Source organism: Hyposmocoma kahamanoa, unplaced genomic scaffold (assembly GCF_003589595.1).
Source record: "Hyposmocoma kahamanoa isolate Upper Pololo Valley unplaced genomic scaffold, ASM358959v1 92, whole genome shotgun sequence".
Classification (NCBI taxonomy): Eukaryota; Metazoa; Arthropoda; class Insecta; order Lepidoptera; family Cosmopterigidae; genus Hyposmocoma; species Hyposmocoma kahamanoa.
In genome coordinates, this window is record NW_020654748.1 from 6,614,437 (window position 1) to 6,628,387 (window position 13,951).

At 35.1% G+C, this 13,951-nt stretch overlaps 2 protein-coding genes across 3 annotated transcripts in view; one reads left to right on the top strand and one right to left on the bottom strand.

The window, feature by feature from the left end:
• LOC113236820 lies at positions 1-3,236 on the bottom strand. 2 transcript variants are annotated; one of them, XM_026473017.1, is made up of 2 exons: positions 2,475-3,236; positions 1-112 (listed from the first exon to the last, which is right to left on the bottom strand). In XM_026473017.1, the coding sequence occupies exon 1, from the start codon at positions 3,217-3,219 to the stop codon at positions 2,479-2,481; it is 741 nt and encodes a 246-aa protein (XP_026328802.1). In that variant the 5' UTR covers positions 3,220-3,236; the 3' UTR covers positions 1-112; positions 2,475-2,478. The 2 variants fall into 2 exon arrangements, 1 of the variants encoding a protein (XP_026328802.1); XR_003310981.1 differs by lacking the exon at positions 1-112 and adding an exon at positions 2,215-2,351 and having other exon boundaries at positions 2,399-3,236.
• Positions 3,237-5,017: 1,781 nt separating this feature from the next.
• LOC113236436 (rapamycin-insensitive companion of mTOR) overlaps positions 5,018-13,951 on the top strand; it is a 28,318-nt gene continuing 19,384 nt past the window's right edge. The window contains exons 1-9 of the mRNA XM_026472498.1: positions 5,018-5,087; positions 5,206-5,479; positions 7,498-7,629; positions 7,942-8,168; positions 9,005-9,227; positions 10,243-10,396; positions 10,989-11,093; positions 11,751-11,876; positions 12,552-13,220. Of these exons, the coding sequence (XP_026328283.1) occupies positions 5,051-5,087; positions 5,206-5,479; positions 7,498-7,629; positions 7,942-8,168; positions 9,005-9,227; positions 10,243-10,396; positions 10,989-11,093; positions 11,751-11,876; positions 12,552-13,220 (1,947 nt within the window). The 5' untranslated portion in view covers positions 5,018-5,050. The remainder of the gene's footprint in view (positions 5,088-5,205; positions 5,480-7,497; positions 7,630-7,941; positions 8,169-9,004; positions 9,228-10,242; positions 10,397-10,988; positions 11,094-11,750; positions 11,877-12,551; positions 13,221-13,951) is intronic.

Consider the following 13,951-nt stretch of genomic DNA (forward strand, 5'->3'; position numbering starts at 1 on the left):
TCTTATCCTTAAAAACCGGAACGTAGTAATGCTCACATTACTGCTTGGTAGCTGAAATAGGTAGTTGGCAGTACTTCCCTGGACGACCGCATTCGAAGAAGGTCGACTGCTACTATAACGTAGAAATACATAAAACTAAAGCATACATACAATATCTTTAATTCTCAGATTTAATTCTGAGCTTTAATCATGAAACCTTAGTTTACAAAACAATATAACCTATTGTTTTCTAATCTGAGCATGAAACAAATCCAAGAAGGACACATTTCTATGAAGGTCAGAGGACAAATAAAATAATAATATAAGCATTATATTTAAGAAACATTTTTATCGGAGCAGTGTCAGAATATTTTTCAGTATCAGCTAGGTCATAGGTTCCCAAACTTTTTGGCTCACCCACTTAGGTAAGATAAAAAATGATCAACGCTCATCACCACAAAAAACACGTATTTACTTAGCACAATCGCAAAAAAAATCTATATATACAGGGTGGCCCAAAACTCAACGATAACTTGAGAACAGGATGTTGCCTAGTCTGTAACAACCCAGAAAAAAATATTTAAAAAATCTGAGTCATGTTTTCTTTATGATATAAGCTTTTGAAAGAAAAATGTTGAAAATGTGCGAACTGTACACATTCTTAAGTACTACAATTGCAAAACTGCTAATTTTGCTGTTCTTTGTTTTTATAATGGTAACCTAAATAGCCCAGCTAATTAACATAATGCCAAAGAAAATCTAAATTGCTAAAGTTTCAGCACAAAAAATTATGTATTTAATTTTTTCTTGGAATTTTTCGATTTTTTTTCAAGATAACTTTGACACCCCTACTGTAAAAAATGTACCTAGACTACCATGGCAACTTCTTACAAAAGTTGGCGCAACTAATCAAGATTCTAAAATCGTATAAAACCTTCCACGTCATGCTTCTTGAAAAATATAATCCTGGTTTTTCTATAAAGAGGCCTTTTTAAAAAGGTTACCTTTTCTAAGTGAAAATGGTTTTCAGTGCTTCTAAGGTTAATTTAGGTTTCATATCCATGCAGTCGGAGTTAGACTGACTGGTAAAAATGTTAAGTATGATTGTTTGAGGCAAAACAGTCTCAAATTCCACATTCCTCGACAAGTATAGGAATTTAAATAAAAGTAATTAATAAATTATTATAATTTTATTATAGATCACAGCAACTGCTCAAACTGTTTTCTACTGGCATCAATACATGGGGTCTACTCTCGATCTCCGTCTGACATTCGTCCGAAACAATTACTGCCAAATAAGCAATACTTGACCAAATGAAAAGACGCGTTATGCGAATGAAGCTTCATACTGGATACTTCTTTTAATTTTCTCGAATATTACTTATTTGTGCAGTAATTGTTTCGGACGGATGTCGGCCGGAGATCGAGAGTAGACCCCCATGCACAGCAACGCCTTAAAAATGACCTCCCAGGTTATCGTTGAGTTTTGGGACACTTGTATATATATATTCATATACATTCTGGACAGCAGCAACGCCCGCTGGTGTGTAGTAAGGACCACAAAGAAAACAAACTACACATAAAATAATCTCCCATTATCTTGAATGAGTCATTCAAAATAATCTGGCACATTTGTTATATTTATTGAAGTATACTACAGACTACAAGTACTAAAAGTTGCCTAATTTGTCTTATCGCAGTATCCCTAATGATTATGAAAATGTACCATCCTAGACTGATACGGTGTCTCTAACACTCAGTAGTGTTTTCATTTTCAATTTTAAATTTTTTTTTTTTATCTACCATTTATAAAGATTTTTTTACCAAAATACTTAGGGACACCGAGTATATGTGTGGTCTCGTGACTAAATGATTACCATCCCTTTGACCTCCTGTCAGGATTTGTCATTTTCCAGATTTTGTTTGTTTAGGTTAACAATTTTCATAATTTTAAGTAAAATATCTACCTCACAATGCTGTGGTAAAACTCGATTAATGACAAAAATTTTGTTGCGCAGGTTTAGGTTTATCCATCTTAGTAGGGTGAGAGCGACATAAAGTGCGGGACACTACTATTCTCGCATAAAGATCTCACACTTCATGTCGCTCTCGCGCAAGTCGCGCCTTATCGTGCTAGCCCTACTGCTGGCACGTAAGAGAAACGTTTTCAATTTTATTTTATTAGGTACTAAAAAGCCGAAACCTTCTTGCACCTTTCGTCGAGTTGTTTGTTGTTTGACATTTACTTTTTGTTGTGACTTCAAATTCAAATTCTCTAAGCCCACTACTAAATTTGTTTTGTTCTGTTCATTTGTAAAGCTTCAATAATGTATGTCATTGTGGATAACTATTTTAGCCTAAAAGAACAATATTTGTCTTAAATAACTTTAAGACAAATATTGTTCTTTGTAAGATGTATTTAAGTTGACTGTTATTCCTAATAATAAAATAAAAAAAATAGAATGGTAACCCTATGCATAAGGGGTTACACTTACTGTTTTATTCCAATTTTAAATTACTCTCTGCAATACTAAATGGGTTGTAATTATTCTTAGTAGCTAAATGCCTAATTGCTGCTTCTGCTGGTTCAATACCAGGCTTATAAACTGTGGTTATCTCTTTATGAGCTGTATTGGCAGCTTTAAGATAATTTTCCATAATGCTGATTAAAGTTGTGTTTCTCATAAAAGCTTTGGATACTAAAACTGCTTCAGTAAAACACTTATCTAGTACCAAAGCTATAGTGTAATCCTCTTGAAGAGCTTTGCCTTCCATAGCATTTGCTACAACATGGTACAGGTGTCGAAAATCAATGTTCTCTGTGCATATTGTTGCAGGAATATTCTCAAACTTAGCTATTAGTCGGAGAGCATTTGCACTGTCGGTTTTGAGATCTTCAAAATTGGAACTGTCTATGAGCAGCTGGGCCCATGACAGTAATGGAACACGGGTGTGACGCACTTGTGTTTTCCTCTTCCCCTCTGGTTTTCCCTCATGCTGCTTGAATGCTCTTTTTTTGTAGTGATTCACGGCCTGTGCTACCTGTTCCTTAGATTTCGATGGTATAGCTTGACAAATTGCATCAATATCGTAAGATCCAAAATCTTTTAGAGCTTGGTATAGAAAAAATTTTTCATCTTTAGTCCATTCCTCAGCAATCACGGCTGGACTTTGACTATCCGTATTGCTACTGGCTGCTTTCGGTCTTGTCTTAAATTTGGATTTTCTTCTAGAAATCATTGTATGCCAAAAAATATGGCGCGCCAATCTTAAAAGTAAAATTCCATTATATTATTTATGTAAGTAATCAACCCGACAGTGAAAAGGTAAACAACTTACCACTTAACACCGAAAATAGCACCCTAAATATATTCTTATTGTTGTTTATCTCTGTGATTTGTAAACTTCTCAGATTTATTTACGATTTAGCAAAGTAGAAAGTACTCTTTGACAATGACAACCATTTGACATCGAAATACTTCCATAAAACACTACACCAAAGAACAAAAAAATAGCACTGTAGTTCGTTCGTTCGTAATATCGAGTATGTTCGTGGAGGATTTACATTAGATAACCACTAATTATTTAAAAGGCAAAGCGCCCCAAGCCGTAAAAACCTTTATTTTATGAAAATTGTATTTTATTTAATATTTTTTTCCGTCCTATAAGATTTAATTCTACTTTTAACATGGTGTGAAACCTTTGCCTTTTTTTACGGAAAGAATGGAATAAAAATTTATTTTTAACAGTCTATGGATCCCTAGTTAATAACGCAGAGGGAGAATAAAAAAACTACGGTTAATAATATCCAAAAACTCACATCAAAGTTCCACAACAACAACAACAACTGGTGCACAAAGAACTAATTCGTTTCCGTCAGTATCAGGAACTAATTCCTAATAGTTCTTAGGTAGTTCATGAACTACTCAAGCCTAGCCACATAGCTGCGATTTAAGATTGAAAAAAGCTGAGATTGTCTAAAAATTCCGGTATTTTTTTCCATCTTTTAAGTATGGTCAATCCTCACCACCGCACCGATACATTTATTTTATAATATTAATTATTATTCTTTTAAAATTCATACAAAATGAATAATATTATAATAAACTTGACAAACTTCTGCTGCCTCGTTTTTATTCGTCTCACACAATGAAATGATCCCTGCATGAAAGTGAAGTGCATTAAAAAAAAGTTTTGGTCAATTTTATTTACTTTTATTGACGCTTGACCAAAAAATAGAATATACCAAAATAGTTTTCATAATAATCTTAGTAAGGGAACTAAAAAAACCGACGTCAAAAGTTCGTGGAATTATATCTATTTACCAAGTTTTATTGAAATCGGTTACTAGAAAGAGCGCGAATCAGATTCATATCCTAGTTTGCCACACTAAGAGGTGGAATATTTTCTTCTTTAAATGGGATTACTACTGAGGTACCCTCTTTCCAACAAAAAAAGAATAATCAAAATCGGTTCATAAATTCGAGTTCGAGTTGTCGCGTAACGTACATAAAAAAATACAATCGAAGTCGAAAATCTCCTCCTTCTCTTCTTCTTCTTTTAAATGTTATGGCTCCATCGAAATAATCAATGATTTTGCCAATGTCAAGTAAAAATAACTATGTACGGTAGTTTAATATTATTATAAAAATTATACAAAAAAAATGGCGATTTCGCCAATGTTCTTTGAGATTGATCCTTCCTCCTTCAGTAACTTCAACTTTTGACAGATGTTTACGTCAAATGCCGAAAATTGAAGGAAAAATATTCGAAAAATATCCGGAAAATTATTTATTTTTCTGAAAAATATTATTTTACACTAGTCCTTGGTTTGTGTTAATGACAGATGTCAGAAGTGTGGCAGTATGGTCAAGATGCATCGAACTTAAAAAAAAGATAGTAAGCAAAGCACGCACGGTCTGTCAAATATGCGTAGCAGGAAAACAGGGTTTAATTTTATTTTTGGTGTGTGCTCATTACTGATTTGAAAAAAAAAACAATTTATGTACTCAATGTAAACATTAATTGGTGATACGTCCACGAATTCGTATTAAGGCAAAATGTTATTATAATGGCCTCTTCCGAAAATTGGTATAATCGTAGAAAAGGTATGCATTGCAGTTTTCTTACTGATTTACCTTGATAATTTAAGACTTGCATTGCTTGTTTACTACTAAAAATAGTGATAAAAAATTACGTCGATGTTATTTTCAATAAATTTTGTAGGTAAACAAAGTGGAGACCTGTTCAAGTTGGATACCAAGAATAAAACGCCTGGACAGAATATTGTTGATATTTTACAAGGCTTGTATTTGAAGAAGCACCATGAGACCTCGCCTACAAGTAAGAGTGTGCCTACGGACATCAGGCCTGTGCTCAGGGGTATGCAAAGGAATGGGTCTGACAGCCGCAGATTGTCCTACTTAAATGCCTTAGTCACACTACTATGTAAAGAAGACAGAAGTGTTTTGGGTTTTGGTGCTGACGAGTTGATGACATGGTAAGTCTTAAACAGTAATTCTAAATTATATTTGGTTACAATAAACCGGCTTACAATAGAGCAACATAGTTGTCTTGCTAGGTTATGAAATTTTTGTTTTGTTATTATTATTCAAAACAAAGTTTTAAACATGGTGTGGGTTTGTAAATAAATGTGTTGGACAATCCTGTCCTTTATTAGCGTAATTAATTGTTTATTTTAGACCAAAAAATAAAGTACTTTTCAGTGTGGTTTTTGGGAAATTGGTATTGCTCCCTTGTGTATATTTACTCTGGACACAATCTCTGGTAGTAGGATTTGGCCGTGCTTGGAAATAACAGAATGTTTTAATAGTACTAGAGCTATGATGAGTATTCTTAATTGTTTGTTCCTGCCTGCTTGAGAGTACTTGGCATTAAAGTCTTGCTGTATCCAAAAGGTGGTATGCTTCTAGTCGAACCAAGAAGGTTTGAGGTCCAATTAGCTAACTTACCTGTGAAAGAGTCCAAACTCCTTGGGGGTGCAAATTAGGTCCACTTTTCATCTTTGCAGTGATTGGCCCGTCATCTCATATGTTAATTTAAAAAATAATCAGGGCCAGTTTTTCTGTCTTGAGGATGCTGGTGACAGCTGGCAGTGTCCACTGGCACTCAGCTAATTATTTAAACTTAAAATCACCATTTGAAAAGTGATGGTAAGATGTTCAAGCTGCATGAATGCTTTGATTAGACAGCATATGAAGTCCAGTGTCGACCAATCCTTGTGACACATTCCAGGGTCTAAAGTACCCTGGAATGTGTCACAAGGATTGGTCGACAGATCAGACCTTAAAACACACCAGAGCACTGGGGTGCAAACTCGTATTGTCACTATACTTCGTTTCAATACATTTTGAACAAAAAGTAAACAAACAAGTCACTGACCCGACCATAGACGGTTTAGTGATGGCCAATTATAACGCCAACTACAAATCAATTAATTAATTGAATGAATTGATTTGTTCAATAGAGTCATACTAATATTTTCCTTACATAAACTATATAATCTTATTTAAAATTTCAATTTAAATCCTCCTTCAAATCCTTACACTTAGATACTCATTCGATTGCAATTGAAATGTTTGATTTCATAATCGATTACTAAACTTTGATTGATTGAACCAAATGTTTTTTTTCGAACAGCACCATGCAATCATAGGCAAGTCATAGAGGTATAGATGAATAACAACCTCACTTCTAAACTACAATTTTTCATACACGATTTTATGATGCTATTCAAATGAATATTGTTGGAAAAAGTGATGATATATCAAGTTGAAATCTTCAAAATATTTGTGAAAGTGTTACTTATTCGATTTATTGAGTGATTGCTTTAGAATTTTAATCAAACAGGTTTGTTTACTTTTTGTTCAAAATGGATTGGAACAGACTATAGATCTCTCCCAGCTTATCAGTTGTGTCACTGCAATCCTAGTTGTTGATATTCATACAGATTCAGCAATTGCGACTTTCTGTAGATAAATATAACATGAGCTTCTTCTCAGTGGCAAAATTCACCTATTGGGCAACATGTTCCATGACTATATCATCATGTACTACAAGATGACATTGTCTTACTGAAAAATTTTTGCTTTTACTTCTTACGTTTTGTACATGTAAAAAAATTTTAGTGATTTTACAATTGTGCGGCTTTTTCTGTTATAATAGCTTTCCTTAATTTGTGGTTCTATGGTAAAGTTTGAACTCGGTGTGAAATCACTTGGATCTATTTACAGTTATTTTATTCCTTTTTATTTTCATTTACAATTTGATTATTTGGCAAATGCTTCACTTTTCTTTTGGTTCTCTTTTGTTTGCTGGCATAATACTTAAGTCCTTTTGAAATTCATGTAACATATCTTAATCTAGGAAGATCATTGTAGTTGTAGTGCTCTGGTTTTGTCTTTTCTTCAAGACTTATGACACATGAACCTGGTACACATGTAATTTTGGTTGTCTGATTTCTGATACAAGTTTATTTATTTTGTATTTTTGTTTTAGCATCCGAATAAGCCTTGTAGATGATTCTATGGTCATTAGGGCGGCTGCCCTGAGAGTGCTACGCTATTTGATAAAAATAGAGAGTGATGTTGCAACATTCAACACATTAAAATTGCCATATCTGGTCATGAGGTATGTGACAATATCTTGTTTGTTTATTTAATAATCCTGTAGAAACTGCTTACCCATATACACATTAACTGGGATGTATCTATTGAGTTTATCATATTCCAATTAAGATTTTGCTATTTTTGTGATCTAGAGTGTGTAGGGAATTTGAGCTGTTGTATAATAATATCGCCTACATAATGCTTCTGCTACATATTTGATACAATAGTACTGAAAAATAATATGATCAAAGATAAAAAGCAATTGAACATAATGATTACAAACCTTTTAAAGGGAAAAAAAATATGATTTTTACTTTCATGCTGTTCATATTAGATCCATGGACTTAATGCTCCGCAATGAGGAGGAACGAGCTCAAGCATTACGTGTAGTACGACGTGTGATCGGCGTAGTAGGAGCGGGCCAATCGAGGAGGCATCGCGCCGCATACATCGACCATGGCCTGCTGCGGTGCCTCGTTGCTGTAGCGCGCGCCGGTAGCGCTGGCGACGGCACTGGTGACCGATTGGCTAGACCTGCTATTGCTACGCTTGCTGAAATATGTAAGGACAATACTTTATCCACAGATTATATATTATATGTATGATATACGTCACTACCCACAGGTGAAAACATTCAGAAAATTTCAGTGGAAAGTTTGATTAACTTAGCATTTCTAGCATACAGTAAATAATGTTGTTATTTAATTTTATTGGGTAGTTCCAGAAATAACATCCAACTCCTTGTTTCTTCGTTTATTATTTATGCCCACACAAAATACAAAAAAAATACAAAAAAGAACTCGACATTCTGTTTGTTGGATCCGAGTATCGCCAACTACTTTAGCTGTGTTGTGCTACATTTTTGGTAGGGCTACATTTTTGGCGCCACCAACCTAGTGTATAGTAGCGCCCTTGACTTCCTTCCTGTGTCCCTTGTAGACCATGGACGTTGCAATACGTCCGAAATGTCGACTTAAATAAAATACATTTATAAGCGAAAAGTCCCTTTTTAAAATTAATTAATGTGAAGCTTATTGTTCGAACTATTCAAATTTCGGAATACTCATTTGACAAATGGTCTGCTCGTCAGCGGTAGCCCACTAAGGCTCAATTTATATTGCGGCGTAACGAAATGGAAAAGCAAATTATTGTAATGATATTGTACATAGCATAATGAACTATATGGTCAATTGTCTAACGTTCAAACTAGATACGCCAAAATCTTCCAAAATGCGCGAGCACTCTCGAGCATGCGTGATGCTATGTACAATATCGTTACAAAAATTCGCTTCCATTCCGTTCCGCCGCAATATAAATTGAGCCTAATGTTTCTGTAGTTTTATAAAATTGTATGAGGGGTATTGTTGTTAAATTCTATTTTGTCTTGGTGAATTCAGGCGTCCTAAGCCCAGAACTGTTTATCGCGAGTGGCGGCGTGGCGGCAGTGACGCGTCAGCTGGCGGAGTGCGCTACACCACGCATGGCCGAAGCACTGTGCGGCGTATTACTGCACGCGCTGAACGCGCCAACTGCACGGCGAGCCGCTCGCATCGACCTCTCCTGTTTAGCTGCGCCGTATTGCGATTTCCATGTACGACCCGCCGGCACAGATGCTCACAGGTATTCTCCTTCATTTTCAATATTCAATGGCATATAATGTAAAAATCGTTACTAACAAGCAATAAATTTTAAATTTTAAAGCAAATAAAAATTCGATACCCAAGATACAAGCAATTTTACTTAGTTTAGGTATCACCTAGATTAACTTGCACTACTAACCTTAATTAAAGTTATGTAAATATACAATAATTTCACTGTTTGTGATAGTCTGGCGGATATGTAAATAAAAGGTTATTTAATAAGATTCATGTGTTTAGGTTACATTTTTATACAGAATAATTTTTTCTATATCTTTATCATTATAAAATGTATTAGGAATTAAATAACCTTACTTTGTAATCTGTCTGTTTTTTCGACATTTTCGCCTGTAATCATGCATTGTTTTTACTGTATAAGTCATTATCCACTTGTTGAGTCGTGCGAACTAACAAATATTCAAAAACAACAACTGTGATCTTCTTAATGTTCGCTTCGAAATCTTTCAGTGCACAACACTTCTCTTTCATTTTATATGTTATTGTTACCCATTATCTTTCGTTATAAGACTTATGAGTCACATATTTGAAACTACGAATTTGTGTTTTAAGCTTTTGGAATAATATCGATTTAATATTTGATATCCATTTCATTAATATTAACCTCCTCTATTTAAATACAACTGGCCGAAAACAGCTGTTTTGTTTTGGTTGGTTGGTTAATGGTTATAGTCAACAATAACATTATTATATTTAATAACATTACATATTAAACATATTTATTTGTTTTCATTGCGTTACTTATAACAGTAAAAATAGCTTTGTTTTACTCTTGCATGTAAAAGGATTTGATTGTACCATACCAGGTTACACAGTATTCACTAACTATCATTTTCGTGTTCGATTGTTGTGTACATAACAAAATAATTTTTTTAAATTTTTTTTATAGAAAAATTATTGCGTTATTGCCATCTTATGTAATTTTGTATATACTTATTGCAGTGGTTGAAAATGTTGCTAACTGAAAATGTTCACTATAGGGATGAAAGAGAGATGCGGTTCACATGCAGCCGCTTAGCTCTTCTGTGTGTGTTACGGAGCTGGCCGGGTCTTCTGCATTTCTGCCACCCTTACAGCTCTGGTGGTCTACGGGCACTAGTGGCGGCTCTTTACTTACCTCGGTTAGAGGTCCGAGTGAGTATGGGGTCAATTTCGTTCACCATTTCTATTTACATTCACTTGTATTGTTTGTTAAGTAAGTACTGAGATTTAAGTCCCTACGAGTTAAACTTTCGTTTACAATATTAACATGGTGAGGAATGAAACACAATGAAATATTATTTAGGCCGTTAATGACAACAAAGATAAATTTGAAAGTGTTTGTGATTCTGTAAAAACAAACACGCTTTGAGATTATCGATCCCAAGTTCATTAAACGTCTATCATATACTTCGTCTTTGTGTTTGTGAAAACATTAATATCTTACAATGACACAGCAACATTTAGAAAATAGTGTTTTATTGATCAAAAACTATTAATACATACAATTTGGAAGCTGGTATACTAAATTGGCAAACGTCAAAAGCTAGTACGCTTCATTTCCGTTTGACCTTGTTGAAAGTTTTAATATGTAAAATCCGGGAAAACTTGACAATATTTTTGAGTTCTAGCTATTTGCAAGGTGGCTCAAATTGTGTCCAGGAATGGTATTTGTGATTAATTAAAGAATTTATTTTAAATATTTTACGTAAATTATTCTATTATGAACTGTTGACATTGTTTACAGAAAGCGATATTGGATTTATTGTATGAACTAGTGGGTTTGCCACAACCAGAATGGACGGATGAGATCTCTGTGGCTTTGGATGCTGTTGATCCTTCCGATTTTCAAGTGAGTTGATTTTAACATTTCTTATTAAACATTATAACAGCTATGCTGTATATTGACGCATAACAAGCGCGTACGGACTGCATGAATCTGATATTAATTTTTTTAGAGCTGAATATATCGTTATTGTTATATGGCGATTCTTTTTTAAATAATATTAAGAGACGAGACGAATATGTGTCTGGTCTCCTGCGCCTGGTGGTAAGCGACACACCTATCCATAACAGTTGCAGTGCCACTCAAGAGCTTTAAATCGGAAAGATCTTAAAGCCACTGCCACTGCGCCTGACACCCTGAGACATAAGCTGACGAGTTGACCTTCCTTTGGTTCTTTGAGTATAATAATAATAATAACGCACACACTCAATGTAGCCCCGCACTAAGGAAACTGTCGCGGGTGCTATGGACACACATAGACATCCACAAATTCCACCCAAACTCACAAGAGAAATAAATTTAGGCCATACAAATATTTCTCCCGGCTCGGGATTCGAACCTGAGACCTCTGCGTGGCAGTCCGGCATGATGTCCGGTGACCTTTCGGCCACAGAGGCAGCTCGGGCACGGAGTATACCCAGCTGTTAGTGACACTGCACTATATCGTAAGATTGTACTAAAATTTATTATTTATTTTGAGTAATGCAATCCTCTGTTACATAGGACTCATGGCGCTTGAACGAAGGGTTCATCGCAGCAGAAGGCTCCGCCATATTACCTCATCTTAGCGCGACTGGACCAGATATAACGGAGATTCATCTTGCGCTTTTACTTCAGTGTTTTCTAGAGGTAACAGTCACAAGTACCCTTGCATCCAATGGCTGGTAAACCATAAAAAAGTTTAGCACATTATGTATACACCTGTGTGGCAAATTAAAAAATAATTTATTGTAGTTTGAACCACTATTATTAAAAAGCAGCAATGTTTAGTAAAACCTTTCATGTGATCGATATTCAAGCTATATATATATATATATATATATATAAAATATATATATATAGTAGTAAACATACATGCTTGGACAAGCCCACGTGACAGGAAAATGGACCTTATAAGTAGCAATACAATGTTGATCAGTTAAATTTTAAATTTAGCCTTTTTGTTTAATTTTAATATTAAAGATATATTATTCATCTACGGAAAGGACGAATATTGATGTCAAAAGTGTAAATAAATAAAATACTATTGCCGCCATATGAAAAGTATATATATATATGTTTTGTAATTTATGAGGAGTTCTTTTTTTTATATAAAATATAAGTGTGCATTTGACCTTCATCTCACCTGATGGAAAGTGACGATGAGATCGATGATGGAGCATGCACACCTAAATAATACCTATTCACTCTTACCTTGAAAAAGCCCAAGTTATAACGTTTCTGTAGGCAGGGAATTCCACTCCATAGCCGTTCGCCATATAAGTGTGGATAAATAGTTCAAATTATGTTCTGTGTTCTTTTCAGGCTGGACTTTTAGATGGACTGGCTGAAGTGATAGTCACGAGTGACACCTTTATATCGGTCCGGGCGACTGTATTATTAGGGCAACTATTGCATTTAATACACCTATTTCTACCTCCTCAAATCTGTAGTATAACGCCGGCGCTACCCTCCTTAATGGCGCAGGCGGCGGCGGGAATGCCGCAAGCCTTGGCTGCTGTGGCAGCTCTTCGCCGTCTCCACTCTATACTAGAAGCGCGCCCAGCCACTAGCAGCTTGTTCCTAGACCACATAATTCAGTATTGCAGCGGCGCATTTAAAGAGAAAGAAGAAGATACCACGAAAAGCCGGAAAGAGAAAGACAACGCCACCATGGCTAAACCGAAACCCGACGCGTCATTGCGCAAGGAAAACAGCATAGAGTTCCTAAACGACTCCGACAACGAGAACGAACCAAAGCAAAGGCACAGTGTCGGTTCACGTGCGGACGTCCCCAATAGAAATATTAGTGCATTGGTTAAAAGCAAAAGTGTGAGTTCACGGACTAGTGCAGCAGTGAGCAAAGTGACTAAATCGGCAAAGTTTCTAAATTTGTTCGATCGAGATAGCGATAGTTTGATTAGGTGTACATTGGTGATCCAAAATAAAGACGGTAACACATGGAATTGGGAAATAATTAGAACTATTTTGAAGGTAAGTTTATCGTTGTGCATGATTAATTTCATAAAAAAATTTTAGTACAGCTTGTGAAAGAGTTCGTCCAGGGAAGTACATGCCGTATGCCTTATTATAAACAACGTAATAGACATTTTTAGCGAAATTGAGTTAACATATCGCACTGTTAATACAATAGTGCGTTAACTCAAAATTTTTGAGAATCGATGAAAAAGGAATTACTCACTTCCCGTGAAATAGCAGTACAATTTTCTATTTGCCAAATATACTTACAAATTAAAGGGAAAAATTTATTTCACATTTTTGAGTAACGACTGTTTTGGACAGAACTAGCTCACAAAAAGTTTGTCTCATTTTGAGTCAAGTATCCTTTCATTGTTTCTTACAATATTGTAATGATGGTTTTGTTCACATGTAAAGAGTCAAATTTTACATCTAGAAATCGTATAATCTTGAATTTCCCATATTTTGAGCTACAACACTATTGTAATAGCAGTGCGATATCTGAAATCAACGAAACGAGGTCTAAGCTCCCTACGAGCGGTTAATTAAAATCAGCGTAATTGATATTTTTCAAAGAAAACTTTAGGTGCCAATATCTCGAAAATTACCAAAATGCGTTGCATATGAAAGGAGGGCAGTACTGCCACCTTACTTACTTCTGTCGCCAATCGGTAATGTGAGTATGACTGCATTCCGGTTTAAGGGTTTTAAAAAATGGGTGCTTGGCTATCTCTGGCTGTAAGTAG

Excerpts from the sequence above, each read along its gene's own strand:
- LOC113236820 (XM_026473017.1), bottom strand. The coding sequence starts at position 3,219 with ATGATTTCTAGAAGAAAATCCAAATTTAAGACAAGACCGAAAGCAGCC.